Below are 20,296 nucleotides of genomic sequence, written 5' to 3'. Positions count from 1 at the left end.
AGTTAAATAGTATTACTATTTGTAGTAATATTTCTTTTTGTTTATAGTAGATTATTTCAATCTTTTTATTCCATCCTTTCTTTATTACATCTGATTGTTAATAAACAGAATGAAGGTGATGAAAGCGAGAGTGTTGGATACAGTATAAAATAAGTGGGTGACGGATCAAGCAACATACAATGAGAGAGGATGAAAGTGATAGATAGAATGTTATTAACAAATGGGTCACTTGATTAGTTATCTGCTAATTAGAATAATTAAATGGAAATTTTTTGTGTTTTCAAAGATAACTGAATCCTAAAACTGGGGAAAAAATATGTCATCACAATTTACAATAATTGCAATAAGAACAATTAAGCTTTTTTCAAGCATAACTCAAATCGCCAAACTGAGTAATATTTTAGCATGTATTTTGTGTGATTAAGATATATAGAGTAAAGACTTATGGAAGCAAATATTGGTTAACTCAGCTTTAGTATAATAATAATATATATGCAAGGGCTGTTCCAAACGTAAAGACTCCTATTTTTTTTTTTTTTTTTTTACTCAAACAGTTGAAGAACTAGGAAAATGGGAATGGTACCATTTAAAATGAGTGACGTCTTGTGCTCCAGAGATTATTTTTCTATATAGTCACCACTATTCTCAATCCACTTTTGCCAGGAATTCAATGACACATCTCTACTTCTGATCCACGTCCATGACATGGGTTGTTTTCTTAGTCTCACACCATCAGTATCTGTAACAGAGAGATGAAACTTTCAAGTCATGAATGCATAAGTTTAGTCATCATAACAATGTAATTTGCACCCCCCCCCTCTGATCCATTCAAGTGGAATAAAACAATAGGAGGCATTACTTTCGTATGTATACTGCAAGATATACTCGGTGTGGCTCGGTATTAAACGTAACGTTAAATTCTCTTTAAAAAAAAAAATTTTAAAAAAAAATGGAAAGAAACTGAGACATGTGCATGTGAGTATTGTTTTTTTTTCTAAACAGTTCACTTTTTGTAAGTAAAAAAAACAACAAAAAAACTCTTGCTGAGATCGAAACCAAAACCTAAAGACAGAGAGTCAAGTACAATAACCATTAGGTCAGCTTGACACGACCTTTAAAAAGTGTTTTTAAACCTACTTACCATAAATAATCTGTCATATGAACAATTCACGCATGCACATTCATGAAACAGTTGACAGATAAAATCCAATGACCCCCCCCCCCATGTACCAATTTTTTAATTTTGACCCCTTAGCACGCCTTTTTCTGGATGAGAATGGATTAAAAAGTTTTCTACGTGTCTAAATACCCTCTATATCAAATTTAAAATCAGTAGATCAAAAATTTCTTGAATATATAGGTTGAGAATTGTCCTCATGTACACACATACATTCTCACTTTTCTAGATATATATACAGATAGATATACAACACTTTGGTGGGGGAAATTACTTCCACTTAGCATAAATGCAATACTCTTTCATAAAAAGAATTGAATAAATAATTTTATTTAAATACTATGCAATTTCTTCCCCTTCTAGTAACTGAGCTCATTGGCTTGGTTAGTAGAACATCAGAATCTAGTGGTCATGGTTATTAGAGATAGGTGTTCAGGTTTCAAATCTCGCTATATCTAGCCATACTGATGAGTTATAAGTGATGTAAGAGGTGTCTATGGATCACACACACACACACATATTTGCAAAAAAGTTTTACTCTATGGAAATTTTACTTTAAAAATCCTTCTAAAGAAATCATTCATTTGTTTCTCAATTTGCAAAAGATGTTTATGTTATGGAAATACAATTATCTCCAACCTTTAAAATGTTTAAAGCCTTAAAACTATCTTTTTTTTATTTCAAAGGTTTGTTTTGATGGAGAGAAATTTTTGGAAAAGCTTGAGCTTAAGGAACTTAAAATACTTAGTTAAATATATTAAGAAAATATGCAAATAGATATGCGCAGTATTGAGTAATATTTTTTGTTTTTATTCACTCGTATATATTATAGTTATTGAAATAGTATTTCTGTATTTAATTAGTAAAACACTAACTTGATTTTGCCCACATTTTTTATTGGGCAAGTTGTATTTTTCATGAATATACCAGTTTTGTTTTTAAATCTTCAAAGCAGCTACGTGGTAAACAGCTGATGATTCTCATTTTTTAAAAAATTTATTTAACAATTTAAGCTAAGGTTTCTTTTTTTTTCTTTTTTCCTATTTTTTTCCATATTATATCCTTTTTGCCGTGATGGCTTTTCTAATTTTTTGTCAGATTATGCGAGTGTTAAGTTCGCGATATGTTCAATTAATTGCGGTTCCTAGAAATTTAAACTGCATTATTTTTTTAGTATTTTTTATAAAATACTCAAAGCTTCTTATGCATATAATATATATTTGGAAATATATATGGCAATTAAGCTACACAGAATTTTCTGCGTTTCATCCTTGTGAGGATTTGTCAGGTTGTGGCCTCATGATGAAGTGCAGAAAATTCTGTGCAACTTAATTTCTATACATATTTTCAAAATTTACTACTTATTAAACACTGAAGTAAATATTGAAAATAGATGCATAAAATTTCTCTAATTTTCAAAATTAGACCTACATAGCAATGCATTTGATAAATCAATGTTTAGTTCTAGTTAATCAGTGAAATATGGAAATTTTCAGTCTGTGCTACTTAGACAGAAAAAAAAAAAAAGAATTCCAATCCTTTCCATTGATTACACTTTTTTAGATGGATAAGTTTTTAATAAATATACTATCCAGGATATTCACAGTTTATTGAAATCGCTCCTTTTATTAAAACTTGTAAATGAAATTTGTTTTGGGGTAAAGCTGAAATCTTTTAAATAATAAACCACTTAATATAAGCAATTGTCTCTTTTATTTCACTTATTAATATGTTTCTCGTGTATATCACAATTTTATTTTATGGTTGAGAGTGAATTATTAAAAATCTGAAGTCACAGAAGACGTTTTTATATTTTACTAGCAGTTCAGCCCGGCTTTGCTTGGGCGCTATGTACTGTTCATTTATGTGTGTGTATATATATATATTAAAAAGTTTGACTTATGTTCAGGTAACCTACATCTAAAATTTCAAGTGTTTAGACCCAAAATTGGTGGAGGAGTTTGGTAGAGTCTGCAAAGGTTAACTCTTAAAACTTTGACTTCTTGCCAGCCAAATTTTCGCCTAAAAACTGATTAAAAAGATTGCTGCATGTCTGAATACCCTTTATATAAAATGTCAAATGTTTAGACCCAAAATTGGCTGAATAGTTTGCTAGACGCTGCAAAGGCCAAATATTTTTAACTTTGACTCCATGGCAGCCAAATTTTCGGCTAAAAACCGATTAAAAAGCTTGCCCTATGTCTGAATACACTTGATGTAAAATTTCAAATGTTTAGACCAGAAATTGGCTGAGTAATTTGCTAGAGACCACAGAAGTAAATTTTTTTTTACCTTTGACCCCAATTTTGACCCCTTAATATTTATTGTTTCGGGCTCAAATCGAATTAAAAAGTTTGATCCATGTTCAAATAAACTACATTCAAGTGTTCAGACCCAAAATTGGCGGAGGAGTATGGTAGAGTTTCAAAGGTCAAATCGTTGAACTTTGAACCCTTGACAGCCAAATTTCTTTCCGAAAACCAATTAAAAAGATTTTCCCAAATCTCAATGCCCCTTATGTCAAATCTTGAGTATGTAGACTGAAAATTAACAGAGTAGTTTTGAAGGAAAATGTACACACAGACAATTTCACTTTTAAAGATATATAAATAAATTACTCTTTTATATATATATATATATATATATATATATATATATATATATACTAGCATGGGTGTCCGGTGTTGCCTGGGTATTTGGAGGTGTATGCTGAGCAAAAAAAAAAAAAAACAACAAAGAAAAGGTCATTTTTTTTTTAAACTTTGACCCCGATTATGACCCTTTAACCTTTATTGTTTGGGGCTCAAATCAAGTTATTAAGTTAGATCTATGTCCAAGGAACCTATATCTAAAATTTCAAGTGTTTAGACCCAAAATTGTCGGAGGAGTTTGGTAGAGTTCTCAAAGGTCAAATCGTTGAACTTTGACCCCTTAACAGCCAAATTTCTGGCCGAACACCGACCACATCTATTTTTCCAAATCTCAGTACCCTGTATATCTAATTTCGAGACTGTAGACTAAAAATTGATAGTTATTCCGTAGGGAAATATACACAGACAGACAAACACATTCACTTTTATAGATGTAACAAAAATATATGTACTAGCATGGGTGCCCGGCGTTGCCCGGGTATTTGGAGGTGTATGTTGAGCAAAAAAAAAAAAAAAAAAAAAGCGGTCAATTTTTTTTAACTTTGACCCCTATTATGACCCCTTAAAATTTATTGTTTTGGGCTTAAATAAAGTTATTAAGTTAGATCCATGTCCAAGGAACCTATATCTAAGATTTCAAGTGTGTAGACCCAAAATTGTCAGGAGTTCGGTAGAGTTCTCAAAGGTCAAATCGTTGAACTTTGACCCCTTAATCACCAAATTTCTGGCCGCAAACCGATCACATCTATTTTCCCAAATCTCAGTATACCCTGTATATCAAATTTCGAGTCTGCAGACTAAAAATCGACAGTTATTGCATAGAGAAATATACACAGACAGATACACACACACACACACACACACACACACACACACACACACACACACACACACACACACACACACAGACACGTTCACTTTTATAGATATATATTATATACAATGCTTGGGAATTATTAGATGAGAAAAAGAGAAAAAATGTCTTTTCATTAAAAACTTCATACAGTATTATTAAATAAGATGAAATTGTATTAATTAATTTAATTAATTAATAATAAAAGTGAACATATGTGTGTCTGACTCTGTTCATGCGAATTTAATTTTTATGAGCAATAAAAGACAGGCTTAATAACTGATAATAAAAATGACAGAAAAGAATTATTATTACGTTTATTATTGAGTTTTCTCTTCTTTTCCTTCTGTGGTTTGTCTCATTGTTAGCTTTTCTGGTGTTAGTGAATTGTATGAACCGGAAATATGTATTGTGCATATTACGGACCAGATTTCTTGTAAATGTCCGTCCTGGCTTGACCAGCACCTGACATCACCACCATTAAAAATGCTAGGACACCCAATCAAATTACAAAAACTTGAAAACTAATAAATGAAATATAATAACGTACCGTAAGCTTCATGATTTTTTTTGTGTGTGTGTGTGTAAATAAGTAAAAACATTTTGTTTCTCTTAATTAAAAACTATTGCACCTTATGCATAGTTAACTTGGGGGAGGGGGTGTTAGGATTTTAGTTAAGGGGTAAGCGTTTAGAACTTTCTCCGGCATCTAATATTTTATCTACACTGGTTAAATTCATTGCCCTTCATTGTTATTACTTATTTAAAATTAATGAACTTAATTTATCAAAAGTCGTCTGCTTTGCTCCATATTGGCTAACTGCATCTGTTATAGCTTTTTGATTGGCTGATCAATAACGTGACCAGTTTCTTGTCCAATCATGCCAGACATGAGAAATTCAATTCGTATTATGCAACAATGACAACATCTAATTCATAAAATGCACCAGTACCGTTTTTCTGGCCTTAGACAAATTTGTAGAAAGTTCTTGATTTGACTGTGATCAAGCTAAAAATGTCTTTGATTGAAATCAGCCCCAACATTATCTTAACGAATTAGTTGGTATCCATTCTCCATGCATCCATTACAGAAGAAATGAGTCAGAATGATGGAGAAGTTAGTGGAAATCTAAATAGGAAAAGAGGTATCCGTGGAAAAAGATAAAAATCTACCTTGGACAATTCTATTTGAGAGGATTATTAGTGTGTAATTCTAACTGTTTTGTCTTTACCTCTTTCAAGTTTTGTTCATTGTCAGTAGATAATAAACAACTGCTGGACGAAATAGTCTGTTTTCCATTCACACATGTATTTATCCAATTGTTGATTTGTTTGCAAAATTTATGAACTGCTGTTGCCATGGTTTTGTTGATCTTTTGCCGACTACAACACAACGTCAACACAACAGATTACAAATGACGTTTGAAATGAATAAGATGTTATTGGTAGGAGAGGAAGAGACGGTGAATGGTTTCTGTTATATTGAAAGGCAATAAAATAATAAAAAGGTTTATAGATTTTTAAGAGTCTGTAAACTTGAAATCCAGCTGTCCTTTCCCAGACGATCTTATCCTTTTAAGATCTATTTGAACACTTGGTAATAAAACGTACCCAACAAAAATCTGGATAAGAATATAAAATGAAACCTTAAATCCTATTTTTTTAACAATAAGGTCAGGCAAAAAAGAACTACATCTAGTACGGCTGCCTTCTTTTCTATATATATATATATATATATATATATATATATATATATATATATATATATATATTAGTGTTGGGACGATATAATCGGAATTAGGAATCGAAAAAAATCGGAACTTTTGGGGGTATCGGAATCGAAAAAATTTGTATTTATATTCTGATGCCAAAACGATTCCTTTAGTCATCTCTTTTTTATTTGATTTTGTTTGAAACAAAATCTTCCACAGCTGGTGGTAATGATAAAATAATAAATATTTATTGATTTTAAACTATCAGTCAAACTAAAATCTATAGATCACCTCCAACAAGTGCATTTTCATATTTGAGCAAAATATATGCATACTAAACATGTGTTTTTACGGTAATCGGATAAAAATAACAATTTTATTGTAAATATTTAGAGATTTATAAAGAATCGGAATCAGAAATTTAGTAAGGAATCAGTAATTGTATCGGAATCGGGGAAAATATTGGAATCGTCCCATCAGTAATATATATATATATATATATATATATATATATGTGTGTGTGTGTTTCATGGTTAAATTTTAAATTCTGGAAAAACAACATATAGAGACATGTATTCGATTTAAGAATTTATTGTTTGACAAAAGGAATATATAGAAGGGGTTATTTTAATTTCCTTAATCCATGGATTTTCAACAATGGCTCATATCATCAGAGGAAATGAAATGCAGTTAGCAAAATGTTCAGCTGCGAATGGGCACTATTTTGCTTTTCGGCACAATTATTGAAAATAGTTTTTTGAGTGGTTGTGGGTAATTATATTGAGAAAATTATACGAAAAGAGAAGTTGATACAACCTGGGTAATCCATTATAGGAAGGAGTCCAATGTCGTTCAGGGTTATAAATCCAGGTGAGAAGAAAATCGGCCGATGGGAGAAAGTGATATTTCCATATAGCGAAAGTGTATTGCTCCTTAACCACGAAACTTATGTATTCCTCTATTCTTAAATATTGAGCTTTTCCTTTTTGGCTAGGATCATCTTGAAAGTATTACTTCAAGTAATATCTATCAGGATTTCTTATCTGAATTTCTATCAGTCTCTTATCTCGCTTATATATAAACTCAATGTCTGTGTGCATATGTGTGATGTTTATGTGTTCTCTACAGGAAGTACATGTACATAAAATCTAAAAGAGTATTTTCATATAAAATTTACCCGGAAAGGCGATGGAAGCATTCTTGAATTTCTAAGTCCACTTCTAAGGAGACTATTGAGGCATAACCCCCATTAAAACTTGAAATATTTATGAAATTGAAATCATACGTCTAAAATTATCTGGACAAGATGATGGAAGTGGTCCTGAATTTCTGCATTACACTCTGTGCTGAGTATCTAGCTACCCCCGGCCTTTAAGTGACCCATGGAGACAGAACTCCTCTGAAACTTCAAATAATTATATCCGAGTTTAATGAAATGTAAACTATATGTATAAGACACTAATTCAAAGAGTTTTCTGTTTCATATTAATGGCTGAAACGGTAGGAGGGGAGAAGGGCTGTAAAAAAAAAAAAAAAAAAAAGCAAAGAATATGGAGTTATGACATAGTGAAAAAATACATGGTAGTGATCCATGTTCAATCCTGAGCAATATATAATATATTATATATATATGTGTGTGTGTGTGTGTGTGTGTGTGTATATATATATATATATATATATATATATATGTATGTATGGCATAATCATGTTGACACACCGGTTCTCGTCAGATCATCAAAGTTAAGCAACGTTGAGTCTGGCTAGTACCAGATGGGTGACCATTTGGGAATTTTAGGTGCTGTATGTGTGCTCTCCCTTATCTCGGCATTGTTTCCAATTATCCTGAACCTCCACTTATATATATATATGAAATTAGTTAGTGGAGTAGTAGCTAAACAAAGCAAAAAAGAAACCAGCCTATCCTGCCTTGACAGAGTACAAAATAGACTTTGTAGCTTAGTGGGGGGGATACCCTTTTTTCTTCCCTGCAACCTCTCTCCCACAGAAGAGACGTTGCAAGCCTGTCTTTGTTTTATCGTTATTTCCATGGCAAGTGCTCGTCTGAGCTCCAATCTCTGGTCTCCCCCCCCCCTCGCCAGTCTTTCACGAAAAACACCTGCCTAGCTGAAACCACTGTCAATAATTTTCCCCACTCTTTATCTGTGCCTAAATCAAAACGTAGATTCCATGAACCAAGCTTTTCTTAGAAGTGCACGCCTGTGGAACTCTCTTCCGTTTGCCTGTTTCCTACCTGACTACAACTTGGATGTCTTCAAGTCCAACATAAACAAATTCCTGATTAACCACCCACTTAAGTAAGACACTTTATCAAATCTCCATTACTAACGATTACTACGATATTATCCTATTGGTTACTGTATGCACAATAACCCTTATCCCCAAGTGGCTTCCGGGCCTTGATAAGTGCCATGTAAAAAAACAAAAAAAAACAAAACAAAAACACAGTAAAGATGACTCAAGATATTTGGGTCTGTTCTTTCAAACATATTCAATTAGTAAAATGAGCTTTATTAAACAGAACTCAACATTTTATACAGTGAAGCATGGAAGATAAACGAAGGTGATATAATATATTGTGTATATATATTTTCAGTATTTATTTTAATACATTAGTAGAGCTTAGTAATAGTATGAAAATATATCTACAGCAAGTAAGCTACACAGATGTCCATGTTTCATTTTCATACAGAAATAAAACATAGCTTCTTACTTGCCAAAGATATCTTTTCATACTATTGTAATTTTAAAATTTAGAAAACTGAATAATGCTATATAATTTTCTATTAAATGATTAAAACCGTTTTCTCTTTATTTCTAAATCTTTCATTGTTGAAACAATTTATTCATAGAAGACTTTGTATTTTTTTTCTTCGTTCTGTTGGTGCTGCTGCTCAAACATATATATATATATATATATATATATATATATATATAGCTTCTTCAGAATTTGACAGACTATGGATACCTACGTAGGGGTGCCTGCGCATGAAATTTTTGTGTCAGGAGGTGTGCAATCTGCAACCACACCCCTCTCCTGAGTCGACATTGTTAAATACCAGTGGTAAGTGAAGTGTATGTTCAGGACGATTGGAAACAAATGCCGAGATAAGCAGAGAGCACATACAGTGCCAAGAATTCCCAAATGGTCACCCATCTGGTACTAACCAGGCTCAAAGTCGCTTAACTTCGGTGATTTGATGAGAACCGGTGTTATATATATATGTGTGTGTGTTTGGACAGCATTTTTTCTTCAATATATGTTTTTTTATTTATTTTATTTATATTTTTTTTTATTTACAAGGGAATCGTCACTTGAAGGCCACTCAAAGATAAAGATTAAGGAATGTAGTAATTGTTAATGGTGTAAGTTAAGTAGAATTTAATTATTTAAGGAGACTGTTCAACAAGAACTTGTTTACATTGGACTTGAAGGCTACCATACTGTAGTCGGCTGGGAAGCAGGCCAGCAGAACAGTGTTCCACAGGCAGGCAGTTCTAGAAAAGAAGCTTTGTTTGTGGAATCTGTGTTTAGATTTAGACACAGATGGAGAGTGTAGGAAATTGTTAATAGTGGTTGTAGCTAGTTGAGTGTTGTTTTTTTTTAAACAGAAATGAAAGTTTCTATTTTTTCTTCTTTTGATCCAATTTTTGGAGTTGTGAGTCAATGATCTTATGTTGTGCTCCCATGTGTATAAGAACTCACTGTACGTTTTCGAAAGTCAAGAACATTTTAAAAGACCAATGAGAGAATGTGTCTACAAATTATATAGGCATAACTAGAACAATTACCTCTTGCCACCTAACATGTCACTTCACTTCCACTCACTACTCTATCTACCAATATCTAATTACACGCATTTTCAGAAAAGACATCCATAGTATACTTACAAAAAACACTACTATCCTAGTTGTTTCAAATTGTAACCTTCACCTCCTTATCTGTGAAGTCTTACTCACTTGAGCATGTAAACCCACCATCAACCAATTTCAAAAGAGGTGGGGTGGAAGATATATTAAAATATTTTAAAACGTTCTTAATCTTCATTTTGATTTCATAACCTCATCACGTGCATGATGACAACTCATGACGGTCGAAAACGTTCGCTGATATGGCCAGTTCTTATTCACATTGGAACACAAGATTAGATCATTGGCTCACAAACTCGAAAAACTTATATATATGTGCATATGAGAGGGAAGAGGAGATAACAAAGACAAGACAATTACAGGTCGTTGCAACTCGTCTTGTTTATCAAATTTCTTTGGTTTGATTTAACGTTTTTCTTTTAGAATTATGATGTGTGTGTGTGGGGGGGGGTCTCCCTCCCCCTCCATCTCCAAAATACATTTAACAATATATATAAACCGTATTTCAAAACATCTAATTAAATCGAAGGGATTTAATGAACAAAAGATTTGTGGCAATGGGGGTGGGGTGCCATAAGCAAAACTGAAAGCAAAATTTTGTAAAAAAGAAAAAACAAATGACGTGTGCTTGGTGCAAATTCTCATAACTGAAGTTAGTAACTGAACACTATTACTGATGTGGCCACGATTATGCAGATGCTATGACATCGCAAATTTAGTTATTTTAAATAAAAGACGGTATTGACAATTAGTACATGCACGGTTATACCGAGTTGGTGTGCGTGTACGATGCACATGAGAAAAGTTTTTAGCAGACATACAAATGCAGAGATGTTTGAGATTCATATGATAGACTAGCATGGATACCCGGATTTGCCCAGGTCCACTTGAAGTTCCGTTTGGACATACCTGCTATCCTAAGGATATTAAGCATTTTTTCATTTTTATATGTCAACTCCATTGTTGGCAACGTCGATACCCCCAGAAGAATTTTAAAAATAAGATATGGTAATTCTACTTAAAATCGGATAAAACCATGAAAATGTAATTGCACAAAATAAAATGTGACAATCTCCCCGCCAGATATTTCGGCAGAAGGGATACAAAGAGAAGCTATTCTCTGGATATTGATCACTTTTAGTTACCTGTGCACTGGAAAATCCACCCTTCCTCCCAAAAAATAAAAATAAATAAATCAAAATAATTTGGTTTAATCAAACTAGCAGGGAGTGCCCGTGTGACTGGGGAAAAAAAATGAGCCGTGGTGTCCGGGCTCGAACATGAAATGCAAAAGGGGGAAGAAGACAAACACTTTTGCCCACACGGCCATATGCTTATGACGTCATGACATTGCAAAATAAGCGTTTTAAACATAGTTTTAGTTTAATATGCTTGTGTGACTTGTAAAAAGCGGACCTCTCTTCCAAAAATTGGTCCAGTTGTACCACAGAATGAATCTTTTTTTTTCTTTCTAATTTTCACATATTATGCATCCGGAGCATTACCCTTTAAGATGGTAACAGTTTTGTGCCGGTCAGATGTGTATGACAAGTTTTTTTTTCAGACATACAAACACACACACACACACATACATACACAGATAGATCTCCGTTATGTCTATATATATATATATATATATATATATATATAAAAGTGAACATATCTGTATATTTTCCACCGCAATTACTGTCAATTTTTAGTCTACAGACGCGAAATTTGATATACAGGGTACTGAGATTTGGGAAAATCTTTGTAATCCATTTTCGGCCAGAAATTTGGCTGTTAAGGGGTCAAAGTTCAACGATTTGACCTTTGAGAACTCTACCAAACTCCTCCCACAATTTTGGGTCTAAACACTTGAAATTTTAGATATAAGTTCCTTGGACATGGATCTAACTTAATAACTTTATTTGAGCCCAAAACAATAAATGTTAAGGGGTCATAATTAAAAAAAAATAGACCTCTGCGGTCTCTACCAAATTACTCAGACAATTTCTGGTCTAAACTTTTGAAATTTTACATAAAGGGTATTCAGACATAGGGCAAGCTTTTTAATCGATTTGGGTTGAAAATCTTTAGTTACCAATATATAAATGTATGTATGTATATCTTCCTAAAACTTTCGACAGAGGCTACAGATTTTACCAAGATCAGTATCGTTTTGAAGTTCGACCTTTCAGACGACAAATATCGAAAAATTGGCTAAAACCATTAATATCTTCACCTTCAACTGAGCACTTTTCTACAGGGAGGAAGGGTAGCTTTTTTCGCCGATATCTTTGAAAGTCATCCTCTCCTTTCGATATTCTAGCCTTAATTTAGACATAAGTCACTTCCGGTTTGGCGGTGGTCGTAACAGCAAAGACGTCAGGTTTTTTCCCCATTCTTTTCCTCCTTCGTGGTACGGGTTCAAGCTTGCCTTCCTACTACCACTTCTTTTTTTTTTTTTTTTTTGCTTAACACACATCCAAACACCCGGGCAACGCCGGGCTGAAATGCTAGTAATAGATAAAGTGAGAATGTGTGTGTGTGTGAGGACACTGCTCAACAGACTTGAAGTTTGTTATATAGAATATTCAGATCTGTGTAAAACATTTTAATAGGTTTCCATCTGGAAAATGACTGCTAAGGGGTCAAAATTGAAAAATTGTTACTTGGTGGGGGGGGTCATCAGATTTTTATCTGTTTGTCAACTGTTTCATAACTGCGCATGCACAAATCATTCACATTATGTTAAGAATAAGTAGGTTTGAAAATATTTTTTTTAAACCATGTCAAGCTGGCCGAATGGTTATCGTATTTGACTCGGTATCTTTAGGTTTTGGTTTCAATCTCAGCTCGAGTATCATGTTTTTTTATTTACAAGAAGCGAAAAAAATATATTCGCATACACATATCTCAGTTTCTTTCCGTTTTTTTTTTTTGTTTTTTTTACTTTATTTTTTAAGGAATTAAATGTTACATTTATTACAGAGCAATGCCGAGTACGTCTTCTAGTGAATATATATATATATATATATATATATATATATATATATATAAAGTGTGTGTGAAATTTTGGTAGTATAGACAAACCCAAGCGTAAAGTTCAATGTCTATTAGACGTTTCTTGGAGATTTCCACATCAATCTGTATAATTTACTGTTAAAAATATTCCTTTTGAATTTGGAGGAGAGATGCTGCCCAAGTACCAGAAAAATCTTTCACGTTTTTCTATACTTTATTAACCAGAAAATTGTCTATTAGAATGCATTTTAATTTTATCTGATTGATTAAAATGTTTTGCTATTTTTTTTTAAGTTTTTTTTTTTGCTTTCTTTCTTTTTACATCCTCCTTTTTCTCTCGTTTCAGGGAATTTGTTGAAACAGAGGATAAGAAACAAAAAGGATTTGTGGCTTGGAAGAAACACCAAAAACAGGTAACACACCTTCCAGATGTTTGAAAACTTGCTCTTTTAAAGATTTTTATAGGTTCATGGCAACTATATGCCTTTTCTCAATAGTTAGGCCATTTTTGAAATTGCTTTTCACCCTATTAACTGTGATTTACTGCTGATCCTGTGCAGTTCTAAGAGGTCCACCCTCTCAGGCTTTGCTTTCTTCCTTTGAGAAAGGGGGCTAGTTCATTGCCTAAGGCATCCTTACTGGAGGGGGGGGAGCATTTTTGCAGGTCAGAGTGCTCTTTTAGTGCTGACTCCCACTTTCTGATCCTTGTGTCACATCATCTCATCGTGGATGGGGGGGGATAAGGTTCTCTGATTGGATATAAAATATTTCATTTGAGTATTTAAATCAAAGGCAGATTTTGCATAGAAAATGTTTACTGAGAATGAATAATTAAAAATAATGCTCTTTTTTTTTTTTTTTTTTTTTTTTTTTGTCCTCCGGCAAAGGAGGGATTGAACCTAGTAATTCACTCCCGTTCGTTTGTTCACACTATTCTCCATTACCCCGTCTTGGTTTTAAAAAATTTTTTACACAAACATTAGTCATGATGAAAGTAATTTTTTTTTATTCTTACATTTCTCTCTAGCTATTTGTTTAAAAGTGGTTGATCATGATTGAGGATGACCCAAAGGCTCTCTCTTCATTATCTACTACAACAAGATGTGGGGGAGGATATCACTTTTTCTCAGGATCACTTAACCTTGATCTTTCACCTAATAATGCTGAATGTTTAGCAAACAAGTATAATATCATGTTAGTAATTAATATGACTCTGTTGAGGATTGAATCCTGGTCTTCCAGCTCATTAGTAAACACTAACTATTGTGCTTAATGATCCGATCTAAATAGTATTAATACTGTAGTGATATTCTCTTTTGTTGATTGACTATTATGTGTGGTATTAAAGAGTTATGCGTAAATTAAACTAAAGTGAGTCTTTAGCAAAATCATGTATTTACTGATCCAAGCGAGTTCTGGTTTTGAAATTCCATGGTAGTAAATGGTGTTAGTTAATTTGAAGACCCCATCGAAAATGTCGGTCAAAACATGAAAATATCTTTAAGCTGATTCTTACAGAACTAATTAATACTTAAAGCTAAATATTTTTAAAAATATAATAAATAAGAATATCTGTAAACTGATTTTTAAATAAATGTTTATTTATTTAAATATGTTTGTTTTGCAGAAACATTTTTAGAGAAGTAATTAATATTGAATCCAAAATTAAAAATTTCAAATAAACAGACAAATTGTTTTGGAAACACGTCACGATGCAGGAAATTTTTTTTTTTTTTTTTTAATTGAAATATTTCTTATTATTTTCGGATGGCATATCCTGTGATTAAAAACTAGTACGAACCTGATCTTGTACAACGTGCCGTCAATTTCAGGAAAGAGGTAAAGAAGTAATTTATTTTCGAAAGTTTACAAAAGTAAAAAAAAGGAAAAATTTGGCACAAGGCCGAACATAGGGGGGGGGGACGGCTTTGCTGTCTAATGCTAATTAATCTAACCTAACTAGTTCCTACTTTCACTCTACTTCCACCACAATACCACATTCATACTATACATCCATCAGCATATAAATCCTTCGTCAGTCACCATAAGAACATCATACCATGATAACCTAATTAAAATCCATAAGAAAAGTGGGGTTTGGGAAAATAAAAATTTTATAAAGATGAAATATTAACAATGTTAGTAACAAAGACCCATGCCCCGTTGCTAAACTGTGGCAGATGCGCTGTTTCGGCAGTCAAAAGGGTGATGTGGGTCCGAACGCTTTATTTTAAACACCTCTTACGAAAACTTTGAAAGGGAACCCTCATCTCTGGTGAATCAAGCGATCTGTCACCTAATTGGGGAGGGGAATGGGGCTTTAATTTATGTTTAAACATACATGTTGGATGTACATCCAAGCATCATAACATTAATGCAGGAGTGCCTCAGGGGTCGATCCTTGGACCATTATTATCCCTGATATTCATAAACAACCTCCCTGGTAATATTGTGTCCGAAATGGGTATATTTGTTGATGATACAACGCTCTATAATATGTATGAGGGAAGAACAGATGTACATAAATCTAAGGCAATGGCAGAATCGTTAGAAAATGCCCTCCAGACTATAGTGGAATGGGGACGCAAATGGATGGTAATATTTAATGCTAGTAAAACTAAGCTGCTCTTCTTTAACAATTACAAGACGCCTCTCCAACCGCCTATTTCCATGACAACTAGCACCCTACCTGAAAATTCTACCTTCAAACTCCTTGGCCTAACATTTGCAGGCAATATAACCCGGAACAAATACATTGAGGACATTGTAAAAGCTGCTGCAAAGGAGGTGAGCTCTCTTTATCGAGCTAGAAGACTACTCACGCCTGAGAGTATCTTGTACCTTTACAAGGCCACCATTCACCCATGCATGGAGTATTGTTGCCACATCTGGGCTGGTGCATCTACCACTAGTCTCTCCCTCTTAGATAAAGTCCAAAAAAAAGTTGTCAATCTAATTGGTCCCACTTTATCAACTAAGCTCCAGCCCCTGTCCCATCGCCACAATATTGCATCACTGTGCCTATTTTATAAATATTTTAATGGAATGTGTTCTGATGAACTAGCTTCACTTGTACCCCCTCGACGTACATATCCCCAACAAACCCGCTTAGCAATAAGACCCCCCCCTTCATTGTTGATGTCCCTAAATGCCAGAAAGCTTTCTATTCTAATAGTTTCTTCCCTTGAACAGCTAGACTTTAGAATTCCATTCCTGCTAGCTGCTTCCCTGGCTGAACCATTATGCAGAAGTTTAAATTTAAAATAAAGAAATACCTTGTTAATCTTTTCTAGACATGTCGCCAAATAGTAGCCCCTTACGTCCAATAGCAATATGCTTTGTAAGGGGTGAACATGATTAAAAAAAAAAAAAAAAAAAAAAAATGGAAAAGAAAAGGATTTAAATGTTAACATAGTTAAAATATATAACTTTTTTCACATATAATAAATAAAATAAACCTAATTATTTGTAAACTACATAATAAATACGAATTCTACTTTTTGTTTGTTTCTTTTTGGAACCTTTTGAAATGAGACTTCATAATTTGTGTATTTATTCTTTTTGTGGACTGTTATCCTCATCTTCATAGTTGTTGTTTCACCACATAGAAGGCAGTAGTTAATGGGGATACAGTTATAGGACTCAGCATTCCTATCCTGTAGGGGTTAATCACCTGAAGAAGGCCAGAGGATGAGTTGTCCGAAACGTGGTAAAACAACAACTATGCAGCTGAGGATAACAGTCCATAAAAAGAATTATTAATAGTACACAAATACAAATTCAGTAGATACGATTGTGGAAAAAATTGTTTTCAAATTGAGTTAAAGAACATAAGTCGATGGGGGGGGGTTCAAATTAACTAATGCTGTTTACTCCAGAGAACTTTAAAAACCAAAATTCAGTTGGATAGGTAAATATGTGATTTTGCCAAGTCTTTCTCTGTCAGTTTTTAAGGAAACGATTCTTTTGTATGTAGTAGTGAGAAAAAGAGGTCTTTCCAAAGTTTGTGCGTGATGGGAGAAGAGATACTTGATTATCTGTCCTTGATCAGTGATGTGGAACCAGTTGAATTAAACCTGCTTTTGTAGGGTAAATAATCTCACTGCAATCAGATCTTTTCAAAATGATGACTTTTTATTTAACATCTTGATATATAGGTGTGTTCTACTCCTAACCTTCTGCTCTTGCTTTTGTGACCTCTTTTACATATTTTAGTAGCTAACATAAATGCCGGTTAAATTAGATGAAAGAAGTTCCTATTCTTTTTCTTGAAATTTTTAATTGGTCATACGAACTTCAAGCAAAGGAATTCAGCAAACGTGTTTAAGGAAGTGACGTCATGAACAAGTAGTGATACAAGGGATAGAGGCGTTGCAAGTAAGCAAGTTGGATCTCTAATCGATAAGGAAATTGATAATATTGACTTTTGTCTGTAACAAAGAACGGGCATGTTTACACCAAGTTTCTTACTCTCTGGAGAAGGGGACTGAGTTGAATACGTAATATTACTTACATACTGTAAAAGTGCTAAAAACGAGTTAAAGAAAGAAAAAACGTAAGAAAATATATTAAACCTCTGAATCCATATTGTATTTTGTTTAACCACATATGACAAATACTACTACTACTGTTACATTGAAAACTGTAACAAAACAAGATATTTAAAGAGAACATTTAATTTACCACACAAAAATGTTTAATACAAATGAAAAGTAAATAGAGAAATATGGTCACATCTTTGAAAAACATTATTGCATAAGCTTAATTAGAAAATTTAGAAAGCAGAATAAAAAAAACCAAAAGAATACTGTCTTCTACAAATAGGTTATTTTTTACAACAAAATCTCAGAAAGAAGAAAACACAAAAAGAATGATTTTAATCATTTACTAAAAAAAATAACATTATTTGGCTTTCTAAATTTTCTAATTAAACTTATGTAATAAGGTTTTTCAAAAATGCGACCATGTTATTTCTATTCATGATTTGTGCAAGCCATGCAAGTACAGGTGACCCAAAAAAAACAAAAGCTAAATGGAGGCCATCTAGAACGGAGAAAAAAAGGCCAAAGTGTTTTGATGTGATGTTTTGAATATAATAAACTAATTATGACCAAAGTTTTATTTCGTTCGGACAAAACACTAAGAAACAGGGGCCCGCTTTTTTGGGTCACCCTATACACATTGATTCAGACTTCACTCCAATCGTCAAGTACATTGGATGCCTACATTTCTTTCTATCCATAAGGGGAAGACCTCCTTAGGTTAATACCAACACCAACAAAATAAAGAGGAAAAGAAAACCACCAAGTCTTCTTCTGTGAATATATTGTTTTTACAACGAAAGTTTCAAAAACAAGTACACTTACAAACATTTTTTAATCATATAATAAAGCAAATAAAATAACATTATTTGGCTTCTGAATGTTCTTCTTTAAAAAAAAATGTTTTTTTAAACTTACGTCAACTGCTAATTCAGTATTCTGATGACAGAAAATTCTTTTGAGGGAGAAAGAAAAGGAGGTCGACATATGCTTATTAGAAATGAGTGTGCTACAGTTTTAATTTTCTAATTTTCAAACGAAATATCAAATACTAGCTGGCAGCCCGGCGTTGCTCACTCGTACAATATGCTTAAACATGGTATTTTAATTTATGCAGATTGCATATGTATTATCATCGAATCAATCCTCCATTGATACGAGGAATAATTTGCCCAGTGGACTAATTCACAAAAAAAAAAAAAAAAGTGTTAACTTCGTTCATCAAATTCCATCTGTGTTTGTTTACAATATCACGTCAGCTGATATTTGAGCTTGATGATGAATACCCTGGTAACGTCACTTACGATTAATGTTTAGTTTTTAAATATGCTAATGAAGAAATGATTTCGGTGATTTTTAATCTTTATCGTAAATTGAATTCATTAAAGAAAAATTAAAATAAAATGGTGAGGTACACTCAGGCTTGAACAGGGGAGCTTTAGATCTGTAGTCAAATGCTCTATCACTAAGCTATATCTCCAGATTATAATAAATCTGTTTTTTAGAAGAAATGATTTGCTGCAATTTTATCTCCTTTGGTCAGTGTAACGTAAAATATTCCCCTGGTAAAATGATTCTTTTTTTTTTATCTATAAGAGAGAAAAGCTATTTTTAAGATAATAATTTTTCCAATTTTATACTTGTCAGATGAATTTCTGTACAAAACATATCTAAGAACACTGCCAGACATATAAATTAGCTTTGTGTGAAATTTGAAAAAGATAGGCTCAGCCATTAGAACCTATGAGGAAGGAACTTGAGTGTGCACCACACACACACACACACACACACACACACACACACACAAAAGTGACTTAGTAGAAATTAAACCTATCATAACTCTGATAAGAGAAAATTTCAAAAAAGAAGTAGCTTCCATTTAGTACCAGGAGTTTTTTTTTTATATATATATTCTTTTGACTGAATTATTTATAATCTGCGAATCACACCAATTGTCATAGGGATATAAGAGGGATAACAGCTCTATGTTCATGTCGGCAATACCTACAAGACATATCTAATTTTTTTTTTTTTTTTTCAAGTTTTGGAATTTAAAAGTTTGAGTGACGACTTAAGTCAATGAAACCATGTGACTTACAGCCAAAGATTTTCTTTCTCTTTGGCTGGTGAGACTTCAAGCAGCAAAGATGTGTCTGGGTGAGGGGGTACACACAGTGTAGTTCAGTATAGAAGAACGAACAATCCATCTCTGAATGAAAAAAAAATCAGCATCTGAGTGATTGCATCCACAAATGATAAATAACAATGAAATGGGATGTATAACGGTTTATACATACATGGGTAAGCTAAAATAGAACACCTGTATTCGTATTATTATTGCTCTCATCTCGAGTATTATTTACTCAACATTTAGGTCAATATAACCTGTGTACCTTGTCAAACTCGGGAATCTGTGTGGATCTTTGAACGGAACTCTTTATTTAATCTATCGGGGTAGCATGCTCTTG

The 20,296-nt window shown here is 33.0% G+C and overlaps 1 protein-coding gene across 3 annotated transcripts in view; it reads left to right on the top strand.

Moving 5' to 3' along the window:
- LOC145292967 (transmembrane channel-like protein 7) overlaps positions 1–20,296 on the top strand; it is a 264,176-nt gene that overhangs the window by 190,588 nt on the left and 53,292 nt on the right. For all 3 annotated transcript variants that reach the window (XM_080139199.1, XM_080139200.1, XM_080139198.1), the window contains one exon: positions 13,634–13,700. In XM_080139199.1, the coding sequence (XP_079995325.1) occupies positions 13,634–13,700 (67 nt within the window). The remainder of the gene's footprint in view (positions 1–13,633; positions 13,701–20,296) is intronic.

Source organism: Euprymna scolopes, chromosome 14, assembly GCF_053919585.1.
Source record: "Euprymna scolopes isolate OS-2025 chromosome 14, ASM5391958v1, whole genome shotgun sequence".
NCBI lineage: Eukaryota > Metazoa > Mollusca > Cephalopoda > Sepiida > Sepiolidae > Euprymna > Euprymna scolopes.
The sequence above is the reverse complement of the archived record's forward strand: the minus strand, read 5'-3'. Positions and strand labels throughout refer to the sequence as shown.